Genomic DNA, 27412 nt, shown 5'->3' on the forward strand with positions numbered 1-27412 from the left:
AAAACTTTCTGAAGATTGTGTTGATCCTTTTATGATCGTGAGTTAAAGTACCAGCACTTTCCCTGATGGACATGATAGCTTGAGGGGCCTTTTCTTTCCTTGTGAGAAACGCTAGGTATCTGCCAGGCTTATCGCCATATTCATATAATCTTTGCTTTGCAAATAATATTTCCCTCTTTGCTGTTTGGGTAAACGTGGTATTCAGGCCTGTCCTAAGGGCTGTAATCCTTTGTAATTTAGCAACAGAGGGCCTATCAACGTATGCAGTCTCAGCTGCCTTTAAGCAAGCCTCGAGTAGACGCTGTTGTTCTCCCTTTTGTTTTTTCTGGGTCGCCGAGTATGAAATGATCAGACCCCATGCATAAGCCTGAATGGTCTCTCACATCACCGATGGGTTACTAGCCATACCTGAATTAATTTCCAAAAAGGTTTTGAATTCTTGAGAGAAATATTTTGCGAATTTACTATCCTTCATTAAGAAAGAATCCATACGCCAATGTCCGGGGAGGGGGGGGAGGCGTCTCATTTTTCCTAGTCTTGATTTCCATATACACTGCAGCGTGATCAGAAATTACTATATTACCTATTTTGCAGGATAATATGGAATTCAAAAAGGTCGAGGGGGCAAAAAACATATCAATTCTAATGAGACACTTATGTGGATTAGAATAAAAAGAGAAATCTCTGCCTTGCGGGTGGAGGCACCTCCACACATCTACTAATCCTGGCTCTTTATTCAAATCTGCTAATTACCTGGATCTGGGAGATATACTCGCAGTATTCTTGGGTATCCTGTCTATCTCCGGGTCCATAATGCAATTAAAATCTCCTCCTATAATTGTGTAACGAGCCCTGAAAGCCATCAGTTTGGAAAATGTTTCCATTATAAATTTGAAAGGATGTTCCGGGGGACAATAAAGATTCAAAATCCCATATTCCTCTCCATTTATAAGGGCTTTAATCAGTATGTACCGTCCAGATTCATCTTCTATCTGACTTAAGATTTTGAAAGGGAGATTCTTCCGAATGAGAATGACTACTCCCCTACTTTTTGAACTGAAAGATGAAAAGAAGGCCTGATCAAATCCACCCTGTCATAATTTCAAGTACTTCTTTTCCAGTAAATGTGTCTCCTGTAGAAGAGCTACATCAACCTTTTCTTTTTTGAGTTTGATAGTATTTTCTTCCTTTTGATTGGCGAATTACTCCCCTTGACATTCCAGGTGTACCATTTAATCAAATGACTAACCATAATCATCCAGGCAAGTCCGAGACCCCCCGGGAGGAAGAACCCCATCCAAAGAACCCCGAGCATAGACTATAGAAAATTCACAAAAATAGAGATTCTTTAATACACTCACGCCAATATAGTAAACAACTATTTCTAAATAAAAAAAACATATTTAAAAGGAGATTTTCCCCCTTGCTTCCAGGGGGAATCACTTCCTATCTGAAAACCCATTGTTTCCTATCCCAACCAGTGCCCCACCCTCGACCCAGGCACCCCATAATAAAATAGAAAAATTCAAGTGTACTATAAAGCTAAAGTTAGCGGTGAGTACCCTAACCCCCCCACCCATACCAACATCTAGATACATTTAGTCACGATAATACCATGTATAAACATATAAAACTATAAAGTTACAGACTCAGCAGGTAATAAATAATTATAATAACACAAAAAAAGGGGGGAAAAACCCCCGCTCTAAAAGAAAGAAATAAGATAGGACAAAGCAAATGTTACCCCCCTCACCTGAATCAACTAAATCGCCCGGCCTATAAAAAAAAGGAAATTGCATAGTGGAGAACAAATAAGCCCCCCTCCCTACCCCCTGGAGATGATATTAAACAATAAAGAAAATAAGGGAAAAAAGAAGGGTAAACCAGGCGAGGGGGAGCAAAACAGCATCATTAACCATACGGTTTAATTCTTATAATCTATTTAAGAGAGTCCAAAAGTTCCTTGGCCTTCTCCGGCGATCCGAAGTTATAGACTGATCCTTCGTAGTTAAAGCGCAGCGTCGCTGGGTAGCGCAAGGAGTACTGGATGTTTAAGTCCCCTAGACACTTCTTCGTATCATCAAACACCCTCCTCTTGCGGACTAAAGCTGGGGAAAAATCCTGAAACAGCATAATCCTAGATCTCTTATATGTCATGGCCTGGGGATCTTTCCTGAGCATTCTGGAGGCTTCCAGGAGCATTTGCTTCTCTCTGTAACACTGAAGCCGGAACAGGACCGGGCAGGGCGTTGGTCCGACCTGGGCCTGTGTATAGCAGCCCGGTGGGCCCACTCTACCCGCACCTGGCCTGATCCAGCCTCCAGCTTCAACATCTGAGAGAGCCACTGCTCCAAAAACACTGCAAGCTGGCCTTCCTCTTCCCGTTTGGGAAGGCCCAGCAAACGAATATTTTTTCGACGACCCTGATTCTCGAAGTCGTCGATGTGATCTTCTAAGGCCCGGACTCGCTGTTCGAGAGTCCGGACCCGACCCACGGCCGATTCTGTAGCAGCCCCAGAGGTTGAGGCCTTTAGCTCTGCCCCTCCAACGCGATGTTCGATTTTTTCAATATCTCGGTCATGCTTTTGCAGCACGACTGAGAGCGACTCCCACCTGCTTCTGGACTCCTCTATGAAGACGTTGATCTTCTCTTCCAGCTTGGTAATTACAGCAACAAGGCTCGCCACTGTAGGTAAGTCCCTCAGGGCGGCTGCGGACATCTTTGCTGCAGCTGGGGGGGGCGGGGGGGATGTTGGGGAGGGGTTCCTGCCTGCTGCGGGCATTCTTTCCCTTAGTCATTTTAACAAAGCACCGAACTACTCAAATTTGACGCAAAATGACTAACTGTATTGAATAAAAGTTATTTTGAATGGTTTGGCAGATGGAGTAGGGCAGCCCCCTTTACCTGAATCTTGGGCAGAGCACGACAGACTCAGACTTGCTGGTCGCCACCATCTTGGATCTCCCAGTCAAAAACTTTTTATTAGCTTTAGACCTGACCATGCCAACTGTTGAATAGTGTAAAATGATTCATTAGTATCATCATCCAACATGTCTCCGACAGCCACTTTTATAACTTATTTTACTTCTATCCAGCTGCACACACAAGTCATGCTTCACTTTCTTATGTGTGGTGTCCTCCACAATATTTATATGCTGTACTCTGGCATGGATCTTCCTACTGGTCCTTTTGCAAATACTTTCTTCTTGTTTGGCCTGAAATGTATTTCACCTTAACACAAAGCCTCATCTATTCTCTCATGATTACTCTCTAGCTGGTGTAAGCTTATGCACTTGCCAGTAGCTTTCTTGAGAGGACATTTCTCCTCTTTTAACAGATGTGCTCTCACAGGAGGATCTTATATGCTTCGAATAATCCTGTTTGATAGGATTATTTTTCAGTTATCCAAATTCACAGGCATCAGTTAGATGTATTACTGTGATTTTGAACGCATATGTGACATAAGTAACAAATAAGACGAAGAGCTCAAAATGTATATTCAAGGCCTTCAAAAGTTTTTCAGCCTGACTTTTCTACTCCTCAGTGAAATGCAATGCAGCCTGTAGCACATTTTCCTCAGCTTTGATAACAAGGTTGCTACTCTTATTTGTTCATAGTTCTTATTTAATTCTTTAGCTGTGTCTAGTTTTACCAGAAGAAATTCCAGTTCTGTTTCATCTTGCCTTTTGTTTCTACAGCATTAAGGACATTCTGAAATCACAAAAACATTCTAGATTCAACCAGTAATTCAAAGTTGCAGAACAAGAATTGTTCTAATTCATCCTTGTTTCTTATAATGGCTGACTCTTTTCCAGCTCTGAAAATCTACATAATTTCAGCTTCTAACATGTTTCGTGTAGTTTATTTTAATGGCTACTAATTCTAAACTGAAAACAACTTTAATGACTATGGCAAACCTCAAGTGTGCAATGTACAAATGTATTTCTCCAAACAAAAGGCAATAGATCTCCTATCTGATATGATTTTATTCTGACAATGTGTGGAGCTCTCTTTTCTGGACGTCATTTTCGTGAACCAGATAAACAAACAGTTAAGATTACCATTGCTATGGTAATGAAAGCCTCCATATAAAAGCTAAGTATTGAGAATACTGGAATCTGAAATGAATGCACGAAGAGCGAGAAAATCTCAACAGCAGCCTCTGTAGTGAAACAGTTAACATTTTGAAATCAGTGTGATTCTTCTGAACTCATTATTCAAAATGGGAACAAGCTCAACCAGGTGAAGCAGGATAGTACTGAATGAATATTATTCTGGCTTCTTTTCAGGGAAGAAGTGTGAAGATACTATTGCTATGAGAGGTGTATTTTGTCCTTTTTTTTTAAAAGAGGTTTTGAGACAGAGGTATAGAGTTGTCTCTTGCAAGCCAATAAAGTAAACAGCTTGTGAGGCTTTGGTTTTTTATTTAAGTGAAAACAATAGCGGCAGCATGAATGAGTGGAGAGAGGTGCCCAGACAGCCAGTGTTTTAGTTTAGCTTCAATGTTTGGAATTTTGAAGTTGGTTGTGGAAGCTGCTGTACATCTCACTGCTACAGCAAAAAGCTTGAGTTCTCTCTCTTTCTGCTAGAACTTTCTTTGATGTCCTTTTCACCTGGACTGGAGAAACATTGCATGTGAGATAATCAATTTTACTGAATTTGCCTTTCCCATGAGTTTATAGGATGTTACTTTATTGGAACAATTACTGTGTACTCGTTAACTAATCTATTATTCTATTAAGTTTTCCAGTAGAATCAGAGTTATACCAATTCTCCTTTCTTTTGTTTGTATTTTAACTGGGTATAAGAATAAAGAGTGTTTTGCTTAGAGCTGAGTAGTGTGACCAATTGAATTCCATCTGGAACACATTACCTTACACTTGCCTTTAAATAAGATAAAAGTTAGAGTCTAGGCTATTTCTGTATATTTGAAGGGATTTGGTCCGGTCCATTACAGAAACAAGGAGCCAATAGAACATCCTGATTGTGAATGGGTGTGTACTGGGAACTGCATATCCATGGTAAAGGGAAGACAACTTGAAATTGTGGAATTGATGTACAGGGTCAAAAGGGACTATCAATTTCAGTCAGAAGAGACTGGATGAGGGGAGAATAAATCAAAACATGATGAAATAAATTGAATGAGGAGGAACAGGCTAAAACAATGAGTCTGTCAGTCCTATTTCTGGATTTTTAGGAATAAGGTAGAAACAGGCTAAGCAGAGTTGAGGGTCTATGAGGTGGGAAGCTATGGAGGGGTGAGCTCCAAGTGAAATAAGGTCAGTGACAGTCCTGGAAACAAAAGCTTTGTGTTCAGTGGTAGGATCATGTTCCAGACTGGAGTAAGAGTTGGCGCTCAACCTTTGCAAGGTAGAGTTCAACACGCCAGATGACAACAGCATCAGGTTTGTCAGCAGGTTTGATAATGAAGTCAGGGTGAGACTTGAGAGAACAGAATGCAGTAAGGTTAGAGTGGGTGAGGCGAGCAGAGAAAGTAAGGCACACTGAACACTCAAAGTATGTCAAGTGATGACCTTAAAAATCCAGAAAAAATATAGCTAACACTCGAAGATCAAATATAGCTCAATTAGAGATAACACCATTTGAAGTTCTTATGTTGCAGATAACAACTGACAGAGACCACTGATAATTCATGACAAGATGTAGAGACAAGAGATCTGATTGAATTTTTATTGCAGCTGAACTAGCTGATAGAATAATTAAGATCATGATATAGAAGTGTTCCAGAGGGACCTCTTGGGCCAATCTAAAAGTTATAATGTGTAGATTCTACTGTAAAGTGGACAAAGAAGAAAGTCATATGTATAAGTGTCTTTCACACAGGCAAGCTGAAGGGAATCAAAGGTGAAGCCTCATGGGCAATGCAACCTCATACATGCACCAAGATATTCCACAGCTTTAATGAGGTATGCAAGGCATGTGGCTCCAGAGGGCATTGGAAGTGGCAGTGCAGAAAGAAAGGTCTGAAATCATTCGATGTCATGAGTAGCCATAACTAGATGTTAGATAAGTGCAGCAATCAAGTCAACCAAAAGCATGTAACAGATGCATCCAAATAAAATCCACAAGATGTCTAGCCAACTGCTCAGTAAGTGAAGTTACCCAGACTATTTAACCATACCAGTATCAGATATTCCCTACAGTGAATATCAAAAACAAATATATGTACATATAAATACATAAATTAGGAGCAGAAGTAGGTCATTCAGCTGTGCAAGCTGTTCATTTAGTAAGATAATGACTGACCTGGTTCTGCTCTAAAATCCACATTTCCTTCAACACATGGTAACCCCTGATTTCCTTGTCTGTCAAAGATTTATGTACCTCTGCTTTAAAAATATTCTGCCTGCACCATCTTCTAAGTCAGAAAGTTCCAAAGTTGCACGGTGCTCTATGAGAAAAAAAATCCCCTCATCTCTAACCTAAAAGGATAGCCACTCATTTTCAAACTATCCCTAAGTTCTGAATTCACCCATAAGATCAAAGATCCTTTTGTGTCCACCTTGTCAAGACCATCCAGGATCTTATGAACTTCAGTCAAATCATCTTTATTAGACAACCCACTCATTCAATGTATCAATCAAGTAAACTCCTCTGAACTTGCTCCAACTCATTTACATCCTTCCTCAAATAAGGAGACCAAAACTGTTGACAGTATTCAAAGTCATAGAATCATACAGCCTGGAAACAGACCTTTAGGTCCATCTATGTCACACAGACCATGTTCCTAAAGTAAATTAGTTTCACTTGCCTGTGTTCGGCTCATATCCCTCCAAATCCTTCTTAGTCATGTACTTATCCAATTGTCTTTTAAATGTTGTAACTATCTGCATCTACCACTTCCTCTGGCAGTTCATTCCATACATAAACCACTCTCTGTGTAAAAATGTTGCCTGTCAGGTTCTTTTTAAAACTTTCTACTCTCACCTTAAAAATAGTTTGTTTTGAATTTCCCCATCTTAGGGAAAAGACTATTGCTATTTACCTTATCTGTGTTCTGCATGATTTTATAAACCTCTATGAGGCCACCCCAACCTCCTACGCTCCATTGAAAAATATCCCAGCCATCCAGCCTATTTTTATAGCTAAACCCTCCATTCCTGGCAACATCCTGGTAAATCTTTTTTGAACCCTCCCAATTCATAATATTCATCCTATAGCAGGGCGGCCAGAACTGCACACAGTATTCTAGCAGAGGCCTCACCAACATCCTGTACAACCCAATTCCTATACTCAAAGTTCTGAGCAATGAAGATAAGCACTCTAAACGGCTTCTCAACCACCCTGTCTACCTGTGACGCAAATTTCAAAATTATGTACCTGAAACATAACATCCTTACTTTTATGTTCAATTCCTCTTGTAAAAAAAGCTAACATTCCATTAACCTTCCTGCGTATGTGATGTACCTGTATACTAATGTTTTGCGACTCATGCACAAGCACATATAGATCCCTCTGAACTTCAAACTTCTGTTGTCATTCTTTGTTTAAATAATGCTCTACTTTTTATCCTTCCTGCCAAATTAACAAATTCAGATTTCCCCATGTTACACTCTGCTGTCATTCTGTTTAAGTGATGTCCTGCTTTGTATCCTTCCTGCCAAATTAAAAAATTCAAATTTTCCCATGTTATACTCCATCTGCCAAATGTTTAACCCACTCACATATCCAATCTCTTTCAATCTTCATCCTTGTTATGTCACATTCATAACACATTTTCCTGTCTTCAGTTGGGACTCTTTTCCCCAAAGGAAGGTTTGATAAACATTTACAAAATCTTGAGGGAGTCTGGACAGAGTGGATAAGCAGAAACTGTTCTAACTCATAATCAGATTGAGAAGCAGAGGGTACAGTTTTAAAGTGTTTTGCAAAAGAAGCAATGCAAGGTAACAAAACACATTTCACGTAGCGAGCAGTTAGGGTATGGGATGCAATACCTTGAAGTGTGGTGGAGGGAGGGTTTTTTCATAAAATACCTTGTGGTGTGGAGGCAGAGCTTTTTTTTCAAATAATTCCCAAAGTGGGAACAGACCCTTCTGCCCAACAAGCCCACATCAGACCCATCCTCCTGCATTTCTGTGGCTAATGCACCTAACCTACACATCCCTGAACACTATGGGCAATTTAGTATGGCCGATCCACCTAACCTGCGCATCTTTCAACTGTGGTTCAACTGAGACATTCAAGAGGACATTGAATGATTATTTAAGTAGAATTAATGTGCAGTGTTAATACAAGATTGGCACTAAGTTAAAATGTTTAGAGAGCACTAGCAGACATAATGCCCCCCCCCCCACTGTCCTGTATCAACACCCAAACACTTCTGTGATTCTATCTTTCTGTCATCTACAAATTTAACTGTCCTGCCTTCAATTCCCTCATTCAAGTCATTCAAACAAATTGAAAAAGGTTGAGGGCCTAGCATACATACCCAGTGGAACTCTGCTGATCACATCCTGCCAATCTAAAAAAGACCTTCACTCTCTGTTTTCTGCCAGCTAACCAGTCTTCAATCCATGCCAGTATGCTAACCCTACACCATGAACTTCTGTTTCGTGCAAAAACTTTTTATATGCAACCTTTTCAGATGCCTAGTGGAAATTCAAGTACAGTATATCTACATCCTCATCCTCTTATCCACTGTGCATGTTCCTCCTCTAAATAATTGTAAAACTCAGTTAATTTCCCCTCCACAAAACAATATTGACTCTTCCTGATTACTTTGAGTTTTTCCAACTGCCAAGTTATAACATCAGTTACTGATTCTAAAAACTTCCCCAAGGTAAACATAAAGCTAATTGGCCTATGGTCTCCTTTTTTTCGGCTTCCCTGGCTTCTTCAATAGAGGAGTTATATTTGCTATTTTCTAGTCAAATGGAACCTTTCCAGAGTCCAATAGATTTTCAAAACTTAACACCAATGCATCTAATATATCATTAGCCACCTCGTCTAAGACCCTGAAATAAAGTCCATCAGAATTTGGAGTCTTATTAACCCACAGCTCCATCAGTTTGCTCAGTACCACTTTCCTAATGAGTACAATTGCACCATGTTCCTGTCTTATTTAATCATGCGGATTTATTGGTATTATTGGAATGATTTAGTACACTGTATCGCAAAGACGCAAGCAAAATATTTATCCATTGTATCCACCATTTCTTGATTATACATTATTGACTTATCATTCTGAACCGCTAGAGGACCAACATTCACGTGACTTTTTTTCCCCTTTTAGATACCCACAGAAATCCTTTCGATCTAATTTTACATTTCTAGCTAGCTTTCTCCCATTCTCTAATTTTTTAGTCCTGATTAACCTTTTTGTCATTCTCTCTTGTTTGTAATCTGACCAGTCATCCAAACTGCCACTCACCTTTGTGCAATTATGTGCTTTTCCCTGATGCTTGATGCCCACTTTAAGTTTTTTTCTATTTAACCATGGATTAAATCTTCACCGTGGTATCTTTCTTATAAAGGATTGTACTTATACTGAATGTTTTGTAATATCCCTTCAAACATCTCCAACTGCTTCTCTTCTGATCTGTTAGCTTGATATGTTATAGTTATCAGTTACGTCAGCTAGCTCAGCTTTTATGCTACCTAATTGTCCTTTATGAAGTTTAAAATATTCGTCATAGACCCCACTCTTCTCCCTTTCAAACTGGATGCAAAATTCAATCATATTATGATCGCTGCTATGTAGAGGTGCTTTTACTCTGAGGTCATTAGTCAGTTGTCTCACATTATGCAATATCAAGTCTAGCTTGCTCGGTGGCTGATTCCAGAATGTGTTGATCTAAGAAACTATCTGAAAAGCATTCTGGGAACTCTTCATCCAGACTACTGTTACAATTTGACTGTTTAAATATTGATTAATTAAAATCACCCATAACTATTGCTGTTCTTTTATTAAAAACATCCAAAGTTTCTTCTTGTGCAATTTGTCCTACATTGCGATGACAATTTGGGGCTTATAGGTCTCTCCAATGATAGACTTCTTTCCCCTATTTATCATCTCCACCATACAGATCGTACAACCTGATCGCCTGAACCAAGGTCACCTCTATCCGTTGCACCAATGTGATCTTTGATCAGGAATGCTAACCCTCACCATTACCTATCTTCGTACTCTTTTTATATGTCATATACCACTCAATATTCAGAATCCATTTTTCTGCATCCTGCAGCTATGTCTCCATGATGGCTATCAGATCATATGTATTCACTTTGTTAAAGTACTTATGCGAGACAGCTGAGGAAATCCCTGATGGACTTGACCTGTAAGGCTCTCTTGGTTCGTCCTGGAGATCGTACTCTGTGGTAGTCTGGAATATAAAACTCTTACAGACAGTTTACTTTGAATTATTATCTTTATTTACCAATGACATCAATGTTACACTATAACATAGATATCTACAAACCAGGCTTGAACTAAAGTTTTAAAACCATTAGCAGAATAGCGGCGCCAGCTCTTACCCCTAAGAGCTTTCTCAGGCTATTCCCCTTATTGCTGCAAACAAGCTGTCTTTAGACAGAAATTGGTATTAAAATTGCAAAAACACCACATATCCTTATCAGATAAGCCGTAATATAATGGCAAAAGTTTGCAGAGGAAGAGAAACTCATTGACAGGTCTGAGTGCGCTTGACTAATTAAGCTACATGCACATCAAAGTGGGAACCCTGATCAAGTCAGGCCAAACAGCCAATTGCTTTGGCTAGATAACTTTCCATTTTAATGGTACATCATAACGAGAGACTAGTCTAAACTGCGTGGAATTGGTCATGAGGTAACCTCGCTCAGCTAACATGTGCAGTATCATTGTCCTACAAATGGCTTTTTCTTTTAAAATCATCGAAAATTCCCAAAATGCAAATTAAATTCATAATATTCCCAGATCGCAAGCTCCAGGGAACAACACACAAACATTCAATCCATGACAAGCAAGTGTACATTCAGATCAGACTACAAAGAGGTAACCTTTTCACCAGCTTCCGTCTTGTCTCTCTCTCTTTCTCTCTCTCTCCCCGTGTCCCTTGAACCTTTTGGTCAGTGAATGTAATTTACAGAATAATGTTCTCTCTCTCTCTCACGAACATCTTCCAACACTTTCTTACTATGTCAGTTTCAGTCTTTGTGGTTTCCTAGCTTGTAAGGTTAATTAGACATTCACATTCCAGAACATTCAAGATTAGGGGGCTGAGCTTCATAAATTCAAATCTGCTCAGTGTGATGTATATGAAAATGTATCAGGATTGTTCTTTTAATTGCATATTCCACTCAGCTTATTAAACTACAAGTTCTTTTCCTATTAAGTATGAGTTTTGTTAAGAGTTTTCAATATAAATCAGAAATTCAGTTATCCATCATCCAACTGTGAAATATGCATAGCTGCCGGCCCTCAGGGTCAAAAGGAAATGCTGCCACCCATTCCACAAGTGAACAAATGTTGTCACCTTATTTACACTGATCCATTGATACTAAGAACAGATATCCTACAGCAGATGTGTAAGGCTACTAGCTTTCTCAACTTCAGTGTACGCAATTAATTCACCAGCTTTGTTCATATACATTCAGATGCACATCTTTTAATTTTTTTAGTTACTTTTGTAGCATCTAGTCTTAACTGCTGGTATATTCTCAGTTTTTTCTCTCTGTCTCTTTCTGTCATTCTTTGATCTTTCTTTTCCATTTTAATATTTTGTTCTGCCCACTTGTTTAGCTTAGGGCTCTATCTACTTCTCTAGTTGTGTGGCTCATGAGAATACGAATGCTAGCATGAATTCAGGTCCCACTTGTACAGATCACACTTTCTCTTGTACTAGTGCCAGTGGCCCATGAACCAGAACTCAATTCTCTACCAGTCTTTGAGTCATTGCATGGAATTCTCTAATATTATTCATCCAAAACTAAGTTGTACCTCAGCAATTTCAAAGGTCTATTTTTAAATTTAGCACCTAACTTCAACTACTCCCTCAGCTGAACCGCTTTTCTAGTTTTGCATATTTCATTGGATCACAACATGGATCACAACTGATGAATTCTTCCCTTTCCCCAACAAGTTCTTCTCTAGCCCAGAGCAAATATCTCATACAAAACAGAAGTTATGAGAAATCAAAATTAATGCTTTGGGTCCAGTGACTCTTCCTCAGAATTGGCAACTTTGATTTCTCTTCACAGATGCTGCCAGACCTGCTGAGATTTTCCAGCAACTTCTGCTTTTGTTTCTGATTGAGAGCATCCTCAGTTCTTTTGGTTTTTCGCAAATATCCCAATCCTAGCTTCGGGTAAATAATAAAGCCATCTCTGCTCATGCTCTTTGTTGCAGAAAATGGTCTCATTATACTCATTATACTATCATTATACTATCCGTTTCTACCTTTACATTCCTTCTTGCTCTACCCAGTTGAATAGTTTGCTGTATCACGGTGCCATGGCCATTTAGTTTATCTACCTTATCTCCCAAATAAACTAGCTGAGAAATCCTCAAACCTAATGGGCAATTACAAATGCTGAGGATCCTATACTCCTACTGTCTGGGTCCCCTTTCCTGCCTCCTGCCTGTTACTGACCATTGACTGATTCAGAAGGGTATATGACCACCTTTTGAAATAAAGTAACCGGAAGATTTGTAGCTCGGGTGCTCGTTGTTGTGGTTCTGTTCGCCAAGCTGGGAATTTGTGTTGCAGACGTTTCGTCCTTATTCTAGGTGACATCCTCAATGCTTGGGAGCCTCTTGTGAAGCGCTTCTATGATGTTTCCTCCGGCATTTATAGTGGTTTGTCTCTGCTGCTTCCGGTTGTCAGTTCTAGCTGTCCGCTGCAGTGGCCGGTATATTGGGTCCAGGTCGATGTGTTTGTTGATAGAATCTGTGGATGAGTGCCATGCCTCTAGGAATTCCCTGGCTGTTCTCTGTTTGGCTTGTCCTATAATAGTAGTGTTGTTCCAGTCGAACTCATGTTGCTTGTCATCCGCATGTCTGGCTACTAAGGATAGCTGGTCGTGTCGTTTCGTGGCTAGTTGGTGTTCATGGATACGGATTGTTAGCTGTCTTCCTGTTTGTCCTATGTAGTGGTTTGTGCAGTCCTTGCATGGGATTTTGTACACTACGTTGGTTTTGCTCATGCTGGGTATCGGGTCCTTTGTCCTGGTGAGTTGTCATCTGAGAGTGGCTGTTGGTTTGTGTGCTGTTATGAGTCCTAGTGGTCGTAGTAGTCTGGCTGTCAGTTCAGAAATATTCTTGATGTATGGTAATGTGGCTAGTCCTTTGGGTCGTGGCATGTCCTCATTCCATTGTCTTTCCCTTCAGCATCTGTCGATGAAATTGCGGGGGTATCCGTTTTTGGCGAATACATTGCAGAGGTGTTCTTCTTCCTCTTTTTGCAGTTCTGGTATGCTGCAGTGTGTTGTGGCCCTTTTGAACAGTGTCTTGATGCAACTTCTTTTGTGTGTGTTGGGGTGGTTGCTTTCGTAGTTCAGGACTTAGTCTGTGTATGTGGCTTTCCTGTATACCTTTGTGGTGAATTCTCCGTTCGGTGTTCTCTGTACCATCATGTCCGTATCCGTGAACACCAACTAGCCACGAACCGAACATGACCAGCTATCCTTAGTAGCCAGACACGCAGATGGCAAGCAACATGAGTTCGACTGGAACAACACTACTATTATAGGACAAACCAAACAGAGAGAAGCCAGGGAATTCCTAGAGGCATGGCACTCATCCACAGATTCTATCAACAAACACATCGACCTGGACCCAATATACCGGCCACTGCAGTGGACAGCTGGAACTGACAACCGGAAGCGGCAGAGACAAACCACTATAAATGCCGGAGGAAACATCACAGAAGAGCTTCATATGAGGCTCCCAAGCACTGAGGATGTCACCTAGATAGGGGATGCAACACAAATTCCCAGCTCGGCGAACAGAACCACAACAAAGTGACCAGGCAAGTTTATGCCTTCTTGATGTGTTGCAATGACTGTAGCTTGGCCTCCAGCTCAATAATTCTGTGCTTAAGTTCCTGCTGCTGTAAGCCCTTATTGTAGATGTGTTTACTCTGTATTTCACTGGTACCCAGGAACTCCCACAGTCTTCAATCACAATACATCAACAGTCTTACCTATATGTGTTGGTGAATTAGTAATTATTAATTAATTAACACAACCTACGTCTCCACAATGTATTAGCGCTGCCAGTAAACGTTGCAATACTGATGAAACAATGCAGTATTTCTAATAATGATAACATTTACAGTTTCTATCAATACTAGTTAATACTTAACTGCTCCTTCTGTTGCACAAAATTGGAAATCAAATGCTGGAGGCTGAAAAAAAGTAGTCAAAAGAAAAGATTACCTCCTTTCCATCTTTCATATAACTCCTCATTCAGTGCACTTTGCTTTATGCAGTAAAACTTACTTAAAGTACCTGTTTTGCGCTTTGCATGAATTCCTATTTTGCACCAAATTCACAGATATACTCACTCAACTGCTGTCTCACTGAGATGAATGTCACACTGAATGTGCTCCTTACTGACAGTTGTTTAGTGTAAGTTCTTCTCCAGCCCAAAGCAGATATCTTAACCCTGGCTTCGGAAAAACAATAAAGCCATCTCTGTATACACTCTTTGTTGCAGAGAACAGTGTCAATCCCTCTCGTTATGCTGTCCCTTAGTACGACCACATCCTTCTTAGTTCCCCCAGTTGAATGGTTTGCTGTATCATGGTGGGCTTTTGCCCGAAATGTCGATTTTCCTGCTCCTCGGATGCTGTCTGACCTTCTCTGCTTTTCCAGCACCACTCTAATCTAGACTCTTGCTGTATCATGGTGCCATGGCCAATTAACTACCCTACAGTCCTCACTTGCATCTAAACAAACTGAGAAATCCTCAAATCTAATGGGCAATTACAAAAGCTGAGGCTTCTATGCTGCTACTGTCTTAGTCCCCTTACCTGCCTCACTTGCAATCACAGCTCCCTGTCACTGACCATTTAAAGTACTTCTTTTTCTCCATCCATGAATTCCTACTTGGCACCAAATTCTCAGATATATTCATTCAGCTGTTATCTCACTCAGTGAATGTCAAACTAAATATGCTTCTTACTAATGGTACGTGTTAAGTATTAACAGTATTAAGAAAAATATTTGCTACCATTCCAGACCACATGCACATCAATGCAGGAACAGCAAAAATTGTATACCATTACAGGTGTGAATGTTTGCACTTTGTATACTGAAATGTACAAAACCACAGATTCAAGTGGTAATTTCACCACCAAGTGCCAGACTCAGACCTCCCAAAATGTAAGCAGAGGATAGGTAGCCACACGATGGATGTAAACGAAGATGGATTGGTCAGACAATCTTGTTTCTCCAGTATGTATTTCCATTTTTATTAAGTTCTCTAATCCTCAGCCTTCAAAACCAGTCATTTCTTGCTCCATCTGCTTTCAATGCCAACTGTTGCTCCAACCGACTCTCAATGCCCTTGGACCAGTCAAAATAGGGTCTGTTTGAACTCATTGTTTGAATTCAAATAGACCTGTTGACCTTGGGCTTGTCACCTGACTGATTTACAACCATTCCCCTTCCTCACCAGTAAAAATGGGATCTGTCATACATGGGATGAGGTTTCCTCATCTAAATTCTGCATTACAGTTTTAAAAGCTGAGTAGTTTTCCCAGCTCCATAAAAATCTGTCCCTATTTTGTGAATGGGATGTGAAAGAATGAGGGATTAGTTGAGGGAAATAGAAAAAGAGATAGATAAATTTGGCTATCCTTCTCTTGATTTAGAAATGCCAAATTTCATAAACATGGTCAACATGTTTTGGCTTGATCCCTGCTCATTATTGAAACAAAATTATGAATTGATTTCCTTCATGAATTAACCAACAGAATTTTGATTTGATTTCACATCTGCATCCTACAAGTCTCTAATTAACAGCTTTCAAACAGGCCTCTAATTATTTACAGGGATCCAAACTGGGAACATGTTCCAGTTTTGAAATGGTGTGTAAATTGTTATTGTTATGCATGTATTTGGAACACACTGTAAATTGTAAATTAATTCTTACAAGACCATCATTTGTTTGCAAATTACTGATTTAAGATTTATTTCTTGCTGGTCAAGGTTATAGTAGGACAGCCATAATGTTGTTGAAGTTTGGAGCTAGTGCCACAGTGGAAGACAACTCTGGATTCTCATGTCTCATGGAAATGATCATTAAAATGCCTACTGTGGTAAGATTCATATAACCTATTGCAACAACATATAATTTGTCTATGGAAAAATTCAGTAAAATAGCTGCATTTACCCATCAAATTAGAAGTTACATACATGCTAGTGATGTAACTGGTACCAATGAGTTGGTATTCTTGATTCCTGAAGAAGATCAGTTGCCTAGGTACAAAGATCAAACAAATAGTCTGAATACTTAATTCATTGGATCTCTGCCCTCTTTCTTGAGTTATTGGGCCTTCACTGGAAGCATGTGGATCTGGTGCAGCACTTGTAGTAGCCTTGTATTATTTGCAAGCTCATTGCACACCAGCAAGCACTTTGGCAGTGGATTTCCTAGTCCATTCATTCAGTGCCTCCTTGAAGGGGGCGAGAGGGTGTGCAGAAATTCTGGCAGCATAAAGTGAAGAGTGCCAAAATGTCAAGTTAACTGATGACTGTCAGATAAATTGAAACTGTAGTTTATTCTACATACTACTTTCCCACCTCCAGAATCTTTAGAGACAATCAAGACCATCAGCATCCATAAGGCCATGATCTTGGAAATTTGTAGTTCAAAGAATTGTACTCAACACAATCCATATTTAAAACGGAATGTTTGGTCAGTGCAGATGTTTTTGCCAAGAATATCCACAGACCATATTAATGACCCAGGATGGAAAATAACAATACTCCTGTAGGTAGTCAATAGCTTCTCCCATCCAGCTTTTGAAAGAGGCACCAGGAAAATCAAATCCATGGAGAAAAGGATAGGTTCAGGATTGCTGCGTGTGTGTTTATGTATATATGTATACATATGTTTATTAAAGTACTTGCTACTGGTGAGGTAGAATGACTGCTCTTGACACTAAGGCAACATTTTACCGCATTTTGTGCCATAGAGTCCAACAAAACTTTAAGTCAATGGGAAATCAGAGAAAAGAATCTACAGTGGTTTGAGTCATATCAAGCACAAAGGAAGCTGGTTACATTTGTTTAATGCTAATCATCTCAGCCTGCGTACATTGCCGCGAGAGTTTCTTGGGCATCATTCTAGCCCCAAACACCCTCAGCAGCTCATCAATGATCTTCCCTCTATCATGTAAGATCTGGGGTTTTAATTGTAAAGCTGAAGTCAATTACATTTATAACCCAAGTTGGGAGAATGATATTAAAAGGATGGTTAATTCTGATGAACTACTAACCATCTCAGGTAGAAGTCTGCCTTTGCAAGATTCACACATTAAGCATAAAAATGTGTGTACCAGCAAAGTTAGTAAGCAGTCTTGTCCATTCTGAAACACCAGTTCACATCTTTTAGCAAGATGTAGTGCATTTCCTTCTATGACCAAAGCCTATCTTTTTAGAGTCATAGAGATGTACAGCATGGAAACAGACCCTTTGGTCCAATTATCCATGCCAACCAGATATCTCAACCCAATCTAGTCCCACCTGCCAGCACCCGGCCCATATCCCTCCAAACCCTTCCTATTCATATACCCATCCAACTGCCTCTTAAATGTTGCAATTGTACCAGCTTCCACCACTTCTTCTGGCAGCTCATTCCATACATGTACCACCCTCTGCGTGAAAAAGCTGCCCCATAGGTCTAAATCTATGCCCTCTAGTTCTAGACTCCCCGACCCCAGGGAAAAGGCTTTGCATATTTACCCGATCCATGCCCCTCGTAATTTTATAAACCTCTATAAGGTCACCCCTCAGCCTCTGATGCTCCAGGGAAAACAGCCCCAGCCTGTTCAGCCTCTCCCTATAGCTCAAATCCTCCAACCCTGGCAACATCTTTGTAAATCTTTTCTGAACCCTTTCAAGTTTCACAACATCTTTCCCATAGGAAGGAGACCAGAATTGCACACAATATTCCAATAGTGGCCCAACCAATGTCCTGTACAGCTGCAACATGACCTCCCAACTCCTGTACTCAATACTCTGACCAATAAAAGAAAGCATACCAAACGCCTTCTTCACTATCTTATCTACTTGCGACTCCACTTTCAAGGAGCTATGAACCTGCACTCCAAGGTTTTTTTGTTCAGCAACACTACCTAAGACCTTACCATTAAGTGTATAAGTGCTGCTAAGATTAGCTTTCCCAAGACGCAGCACCTCGCATTTATCTGAATTAAACTCCATCTGCCACTTCTCAACCCACTGGCCCATCTGATCAAGATCCTGTTGTAATCTGAGGTAACCCTCTTCGCTATCCACTACACCTCCAATTTTGGTGTCATCTGCAAACTTACTAACTGTGCCTCTTATGCTCGCATCCAAATCATTTATGTAAATGACAAAAAATAGAGGGCCCACCGATCCTTGTGGCACTCCACTAGTTTTGCTGCATGCCTGGCTGCTGGAAGTTGCTGCAAATTAACCCTTGCTAGCCACTAACTCTGTGGATGATCTGTGGTGTTCCAGTATACAGATTGGCTCAGAAATTGCATGATCAGTGTCTAATTGGTTTCTTAAGTGGTATAGTCATTTTACCAATGTTGCTTCTTATTTATTTTTGACTGACTCCCTCAGGAATCAGTTACTGGTAGGATCATCTTCCTCGGTCTTGTTTTTGCTGTTATTTTAAAGAGAATTTTAGGTCTCTGAGCTTAATTCATTCAAACTTGGCCTTCAGAAATGAGATAACAAGAATCCAGAGAAAGTATATTCCTGTCAGGGTGGAAGGGAAGGCTGGTAGGTATGGGAAAGCTGGATGACTAAAGAAATTGAGGGTTTGGTGAAGATAAAGAAGGAAGCATATGTCAGGTATAGACAGGATAGATCGAGTGAATCCTTAGAAGAGTAGAAAGAAAGTAGGAGTGTGCTTAAGAGGGAAATCAGGAGGGCAAAACAGGGACATGAGATAGCTTTGGCAAATAGAATTAAGGAGAATCCAAAGGGTTTTTACGAATATATTAAGGACAAAAGGGTAACTAGGGAGAGAATAGGGCCCCTCAAAGATCAGCAAGGTGGCCTTTGTGTGGAGCCACAGAAAATGGGGGAGATACTAAATGAATATTTTGCATCAGTATTTACTGTGGAAAAGGATATGGAAAATATAGACTGTAGGGAAATAGATGGTGACGTCTTGCAAAATGTCCATATTACAGAGGAGGAAGTGCTGGATGTCTTGAAACGGTTAAAAGTGGATAAATCCCCAGGACCTGATCAGGTGTACCCGAGAACTCTGGGAAGCTAGAGAAGTGATTGCTGGGCCTCTAGCTGAGATATTTGTATCATCGATAGTCACAGGTGAGGTGCTGGAAGACTGGAGGTTGGCAAACGTGGTGCCACTGTTTAAGAACGGCGGTAAAGTCAAGCCAGGGAACTATAGACCGGTGAGCCTGACCTCAGTGATGGGCAAGTTGTTGGAGGGAATCCTGAGGGACAGGATGTACATATATTTGGAAAGGCAAGGACTGATTCAGGATAGTCAACATGGCTTTGTTCATGGGAAATCATGTCTCACAAACTTGATTGAGTTTTTTGAAGAAGTAACAAAGAAGATTGATGAGGGCAGAGCAGTAGATGTGTTCTATATGAACTTCAGTAAGGCGTTCGACAAGGTTCCCCATGGGAGACTGATTAGCAAGGTTAGATCTCATGGAATACAGGGAGAACTAGCCATTTGGATACAGAACTGGCTCAAAGGTAGAAGACAGAGGGTGGTGGTGGGGCGTTGTTTTTCAGCCTGGAGGCCTGTGACCAGTGGAGTGCCACAAGGATCGGCGCTGGGCCCTCTACCTTTTGTCATTTACATAAATGATTTGGATGTGAGCATAAGAGGTACAGTTAGTAAGTTTGCAGATGACACCAAAATTGGAGGTGTAGTGGACAGCGAAGAGGGTTACCTCAGATTACAACAGGATCTGAACCAGATGGGCCAGTGGGTTGAGAAGTGGCAGATGGAGTTTAATTCAGATAAATGCGAGGTGCTGCGTCTTGGGAAAGCAAATCTTAGCATGACTTATACACTTAATGGAAAGGTCCTAGGGAGTGTGGCTGAACAAAGAGACCTTGGAGTGCAGGTTCATAGCTCCTTGAAAGTGGAGTCGCAAGTAGATAAGATAGTGAAGGCTGCGTTTGGTATGCTTTCCTTTATTGGTCAGAGTATTGAGTACAGGCGTTGAGAGGTCATGTTGCGGCAGTACAGGACATTGGTTAGGCCACTATAGGAATATTGCGTGCAATTCTGGTCTCCTTCCTATGGGAAAGATGTTGTGAAACTTGAAAGGGTTCAGAAAAGATTTACAAGGATGTTGCCAGGGTTGGAGGATCTGAGCTACAGGGAGAGGCTGAACAGGCTGGGGCTGTTTTCCCTGGAGCGTCGGAGGCTGAGGGGTGACCTTTTAGAGGTTTACAAAATTATTAAGGGCATGGATAGGATAAGTAGACAAAGTCTTTTCCCTGGGGTCGGGGAGTCAAGAACTATAGGGCATAGGTTTAGGGTGAGAGGGGAAAGATATAAAAGAGACCGAAAGGGCAACTTTTTCACACAGAGGGTGGTACGTGTATGGAATGAGCTGCCAGAGGAAATGGTGGAGGCTGGTACAATTGCAACATTTAAGAGGCATTTGGATGGGTATATGAATAGGAAGGGTTTGGAGGGATATGGGCCAGGTGCTGGCGGTGGGACTAGATTGGGTTGGGATATCTGGTCGGCATGGATGGGTTGGACCGAAGGGTCTGTTTCCATGCTGTACATCTCTATGACTCTGTGACTGTATGAGGTGAGTAAACCTTATCTTGACAGGTGAATAAACCTTATCCATGCCCCTCATGATTGTATATACCTCTGTAAGGTCACCGCTCAACCTCCTGAGCTCCAGTGAAAAAAGTACCAGCCTATCCAGCCTTATCGTGTTACTCAAACCCTCCAGTCACGGCAACATCCTGGTAAATTTTTTCTGAATCCTGTCCAAATGAATAATATCCTTGCTGTGGCAGGGCGACCAGAACTGTATGTAGTGCAGCAAAGCGGCCTCACCACTGCCCTCAACATGATATGCCAACTCCTAAACTCAATAGTCTGAGCAATGAAGGCAAACATGCTAGATGCTTTCTTAACCACCCTGTCTACCTGCAACTGTGTACCTGAACCCCTAGGTCTCTCTGTTCGTCACAATACCAACCACCCTACCATTAAATATATAAGTCCTGCCCTTACTTGTTTTACCAAAATGCAGTACCACATTTAATCAAAGTAAACTCCATCTTCCACTCCTCAGCTCATTGGCTCAATTGATCAAGATTCCTTTGTTATCTTCGTTAACCTTCTTGACTGTCATCAAGACCACCAGTATTGGTGTACCCACAAACTTGCTTACCAAGCCTCCTAAATTCTCATCCAGATTGTCTATATAAATGACAAACAACAGTGGACCCAGCACCAATCCCTGCAGAACACCGCTGGTCACAGGCCTCCATTCCAAAAATCAGCACTCCACCATCACCCTCTGTCTGCTATCAAGCCACTATTTTTTCCAATTTGTAAACATCCCTGAATGATCTAACTTTTCTAATTAGTCTATCATATGGAACCTTGTCAAAGGCTTTAGTAAAGTCCACATGGACAACTTCTACCACTAATCAATCTTTTTGGTTACGTCTTCAGAAAATTCAATAAAGTTTGTGAGACACATTTTCCTATGCACAAAGCCATATTGCTCATTCCTAATCATTCCTTGTCCCTCCAAATGCATGCAAATCCTTTCTTTGAGAATCCACTCCAACAATTTACCACCAATGATGTCAGGCTTCTCCATACAGCCTTTCTTGAATAATGGCATAACATTAGCCACCCTCCAGTCCTCCGGCACCTCACCAGTAGTAGTAGCGTATCCAAATATCTCTGCTGAGGGTTCTGCAATTTATTCTGTAACTTCCCACAATGTCCTGGGATATATTAGATCAGGTGCTGGAGATTTATTTATCTTTGTGTTTTCTAAGACCTGCTCTACTGTAATGTTTCAAGACATTAATATTTATTTCCCTGAGCCACCACATCTTTCCTCACAATCAAAACCAATGCACAATATTTGTTTAGTTATCTCTCCCATCTTCTGAGGTTTAACACATAGACAACTTTATTGATCTTTAAGGGACCCTATTCTCTCCCTAGTTGCACTTGTCCTCTTAATGTACTTGTAGAATCTCTTTGGATTATCCTTAATTTAATCTGCCACAGCTATCTTATATTCCCTTTTTGCTCTCTTGATTTTCCCTCTTAGGAATGCCCCTTCAATCCTTATACTTTTCAAGAGATTCACTTGGTGCTATTTGTCTTTATCTAACATATGTCTCTTTCTTAGTCTTGACCAGAGCCTTAATATGGGTGGCATGGTGGCTCAGTGGTTAGCACTGCTGCCTCACAGTGCCAGGGACTTGGTTTTGATTCCACCCTTGGTCAACATGGAGTTTGCACATTCTCCTCATGACTGTCTGGCTTTGCTCCAGTTTCCTGCTGCTGTCAAAATATGTGCAGGTTAGGTGGATTGGCCATAATAAATTGCCCATAGTGTCCAGGGATGTGTGAAGTAGATGGTGTGGGAAATACAGGGATAAGGTAGATGGGGTGCGCCTGGATGGAATGCTCTTTGGATGGTCAGGGTGAACTTGATGGGCTGAATGGCCTGCTTTCACACTGTAGGGATTCTATTATCTTTATTTATCCACTGTTCTCTACTCTCACCAGCCTTACCCTTCACTCCAGTGGGAACATAATACCTCTGAACTCTTGAAAGCCTCCTACTTGCTAGTCTTCCCTTTACCTGCAAACAGTCTACTCCAAACAACTTTTGAAAGCTCCAAGTGGGATATTTGTTGATCATTGCAGTGTTCAATGCCATTTGTGACTCCACATGTACTGAAGCAATCATACCTGTGTATGCAACAAGACCTGGACAACGTTCGAGTTCACGTTGATAAGTAACAAGTCTCATGTACACTAAACAAACACCATCAGAGAAAACCAAACTTTGTCCTTAATGTGTAATGGTATTACTATTGCTGAATCTCCCACCATCAACATCCATTGATTAGAAACTGATTTGGCGAAACTGAGGACTGCAGATGCTGAAGATTAGAGTCAAGATTAGAGTGATGCTGGAAATGCACAGCAGGTCAGGCAGCATCCAAGGAGGCTCCTTAGATGCTGCCTGACCTGCTGAGCATTGCCAGCACTCCTCTAATCTTGACTAAAAACTGATTTGGGTCAGCCGTATAAAAACTGTGACTCTAAAAGTAAGTCAGATTTAGAAATTCTGTGGCAAGTAACACTTCTTGACTCTCCAAAGTCTTTCATGATTTACAAGGTAGAAGTCAGGAATGTGATGAAATACTTTCTACTTATATGATTAATTGCTCTCAATAAGTTTGGCACATCAGTACAAAGCAGCTGCATGATTAGCACCTTATCCACCGCTTTAAATGTTTGCTGTCTTCACTGCAAGTGCACTGTGGCAGTGATAGCCATATCATGTAAAATAATTTTGCAAAAGTGAATAGCATAGTAGCACTCATTAATTTAACTTAGATACGTGTGAAAATTGGCTCTTATTTTAGATATCAGGGGTATGCTAATTTGCTGGCTAATCACCACTAGCAAATGGGGATTGCTAAAGAAAATAAATTGAAAAGAAAATTGAAGAAAACAAAGGCATATTTTCCAATACTGAGCAGTCCATCTTGAATAATTATAAAATAAGAAGCTATTGAGCCTGAGCTGAAAGATGTATTAGCATATTACGTACTGGCAAAAGGGAAATCCTTGAGAAGTTATGGTTACAAGCATATTGACCACGGTTTCTTATGGCCTCAGATAGTACTGATTTTACTAGATCAGTGAATTGTAATGCTTGTCTACATATCCATAGATATGCACAATGTTTTACAAAATCGCTGAAGATGTCATTTCTCTCACCAATATAAATACTAAACAGTTGAACAGGGACAATTTCATCTGTGTGCTTTCATAGTTCTTGAGATTAGCATTGTTGTAATTATGTTTGATTAGGCATACCTTCAAAACTCTTGTGGTTATGTTCTGTGAAACATGTTTTGTGGACATGGTTCATTTTTTTGAATTAGTTTCCACACCTTTAGGAGGGATTAAAATCTTATAGAATCATACAGTACAGAAAGGCCGTTTGGCCCATCAAGTCAACACCACCAAAAATATACTAATACTTGCACAAGTTCCACTTTCCTGCTCTAGGCCCCTAGCCTTGAATGTTATGACACGTCAAGTGTTCATCCAAGCACTTTTTAAAGCTTGTGAGGTTTTCTGCCTGATTACCATTCCATGCAGTGCACTCCAGACCCCAAACCATCTTCTGAATGAAAAGTTTTTTCCTCAAATTCCCTCTAAACCTTGTGACTTCCACTTTAAAATTATGCCCTTTTTCATGACTCTTTAAACTCAGGAAAACAACTGCTTTCTATTCATCCTAACCATGTCCCTCATAATCGTACATTTATCCATCAAATCCAGTCAATTTCTTTGCTGCAACAAAAACAACCTCAACTTATCCAACTTCTCTTCATAACTGAAATGTTGCATCCCAGGCAACATCCTGGTGAATCTCCTTTGAATACCTTCTAGTATAATCGCATCCTTCCTACTCTGTGATGACCAGAACTGCACACAATACTCCAGCTGTGGTCTAACCAAAGTTCTTTACAGCTCCAACATGATGTCCCTGGTCTTATTAATCGATGCCACAACTGTTAAAGGCAAGCATTCTGTATGCCTACTTAACTACCATATTAAACCTGTCCTGCCACTGTAGTGATTACAACGAGGTCAGCGGGTGGTCCTCATGGAAATTGAGTTCCCTGATTGAGACTTGTAGTCTGGTCCAATCAGAGAGCCCTGGCTGACAGATAAGAACAGCAGTGCCCCCCTCCAACTCTATTTTGATTTAATCCCTGCCCTCCCCTTCACTGTTTGATCACTCAGCATTTCCCTTTGATGTGAAGGGCACTGCTTATCACTGGCCACCTCAGGTGTTTCTTTTCTTCCTGGTGGTGGAAATTTGAATAAAGATTCGTGCACCTTGTGTCTATCGCTGTGTCTCACACCTGCGCACACACAACATGGGTGCTTGGGAAAAAAATAAGCACTACCGCAATTAGGCAGTAGTGTGGGGGTTAAAAAAAAAATTAAAAAAGAAAAGAAAACAGCAGTTCCCCCCTCCAACTCTATTTTGATTTAATCCCTGCCCTCCCCTTCACTGTTTGATCACACAGCATTGCTCTTTGATGTGAAGGGCACTGCTTGTCACTGGCCACTCAGATGTTTCTTTTCTTCCTGGTGGTGGAAATTTGAATAAAGATTCATGCACCTTGTGTCTTTCACTGTGTCTCACACCTGCACACACATATGGGTGCTGGGAAAAAAAAACAGTGTCCCCCTCCAATTCTACTTTAAGTTTCTTCACATAAGCATTATCCTTATTGGGCTTTGCTTGCTACTGGTTCACTGGCCACATGAGTGTTTTCCTGGTGGTAGAAATATTGAATATTTTTTGCACAATGATGTCTTCACTGAGCTCTTACACATATACACAACACGGGTGCTGGTAGAAAATATAAGGACTACTGTCTCATAGTGGTAGTGTGAAACAAAGGATAAATGGGGGATTCAGAATCTCCTTAGTTTTGGGTCTGAGTCCAAGCTGGCTGGCCACAGGACAAAAGAACAGGAATATCAGACATCCTGTTAATCTGAAAGCTGGCTCTGAGGGAGCTGTATCAGTGTCAAGGACTCTCCACATGTAAATAAAGAGTGACTTGATGATCACCTGCCTCTATGGAGTTACTCAGTGGTGATGACAATGGGATTTGAAATATTGTCAGTCTGTGCAAACTTTTAGCAGACATTGGAGAACATTTTCCAAAGTCTACTCCATGTTGCCCATTATCTAGATGACATGCTAGTAACACTGAAGACCAATAAGAAGCACTTAGAGGCTTGGACATAGTCCTTAGATGTTTCTCCCAGTCAGGCATACAGCTTAGAAGGGGATAATGTGTGTTACAGGCACCTCAAGTGACCTATGTATGCTACAGAGTTGACAAGACCAGGGTATACCCAATGGAAGATAAAGTGAGGGCGATCAATGGCCCACCAGCTCCTTTATCTGTTTACTTGTGCTTAAGTCTTTCCTTGGGCTGGTGAATTATTACAGGAAGTTCATACATAACCTGACCTCCATCCTGGCACCTCTATATTAACTCTTAAAAAATGGTCAGCAATTGGAGGCTGTAGTTTTCAAGGAAGTGAAGAAACAGCTATCATCTTTTAAGGTGTCAGTACACTATGACCTTATGCAACATATGGTATTAACATGTGATGCCTCCTGGTCCAGCTTTGGGGTAGTATTAGCTCATAGGTGACCCAATGGAGAAGGACACCTAGTAGTGTATGCATCCAGGACATTGCCTAATGCAGAGCATAAATATGCCCAGATAGAGAATGAAGGTTTGGCAGTCATATTTGGAGTCAGGAAATTCCACCAATACCTTTACAGATGTGCATTTGTAATAATAACAGATGACAAACCCCTGCTAGATCTACTTAAAGAGGACAAGGCAGTCCTGCCCAAAGCTTCAGGCCATGTTTAATGGTTGACTGTAATACCAAGTGTATATAATTACAAGTTGGAACACGATCTGGGAGGCCAAGTAGCAAATGAATTGAGCTGCCTCCTGCTGGCAGATATACCTGCTATCACCATTGGAAAAGTTCCTAATGGTTTTTAAAAATTTTCTGGACACACTTCCATTCACAGCTGGCAATATCAGACTTTGAATGCAGAAAGATCCTCGCAAAACTGAAACAGCTGGTGGTGATGGTGTAAACCAAAAGGTGGTCACAACTAGACTTGGAGAAATCAGATCACAGTAGAGAGTAGTATATTATTATGGGGAGCATGAGAGGTTGTCCTGAGGAAAGGTTGCCACCAGATACTGGAACTCCACCAGAGTTATCCAGGGGTGTCCAAAATGAAGATGTTGACAAGAAGTTATGTCTGGTGGCCAGGATTGGATGCAGTCGTATCTGCCTTGGTGGGGTAGTGCCCAGTGTGCAAACAAGGACAAAACATACTACCAGCAGCTCCTTCATATAAAGAGGAAGGGCTGGGTAAACACTAGATT

At 40.8% G+C, this 27412-nt stretch overlaps 1 protein-coding gene across 1 annotated transcript in view; it reads left to right on the top strand.

Annotated features, from left to right (window-relative positions):
- The window catches only part of LOC122563384 (ankyrin-3), a 46037-nt gene extending 18923 nt beyond the window's left edge, over positions 1-27114 (top strand). Inside the window, exons 7-8 of the mRNA XM_043717125.1 lie at positions 16157-16266; positions 27046-27114. Of these exons, the coding sequence (XP_043573060.1) occupies positions 16157-16266; positions 27046-27114 (179 nt within the window). The remainder of the gene's footprint in view (positions 1-16156; positions 16267-27045) is intronic.
- Positions 27115-27412: the final 298 nt, after the last annotated feature.

Source organism: Chiloscyllium plagiosum, chromosome 27, assembly GCF_004010195.1.
Source record: "Chiloscyllium plagiosum isolate BGI_BamShark_2017 chromosome 27, ASM401019v2, whole genome shotgun sequence".
NCBI classification, from domain to species: domain Eukaryota; kingdom Metazoa; phylum Chordata; class Chondrichthyes; order Orectolobiformes; family Hemiscylliidae; genus Chiloscyllium; species Chiloscyllium plagiosum.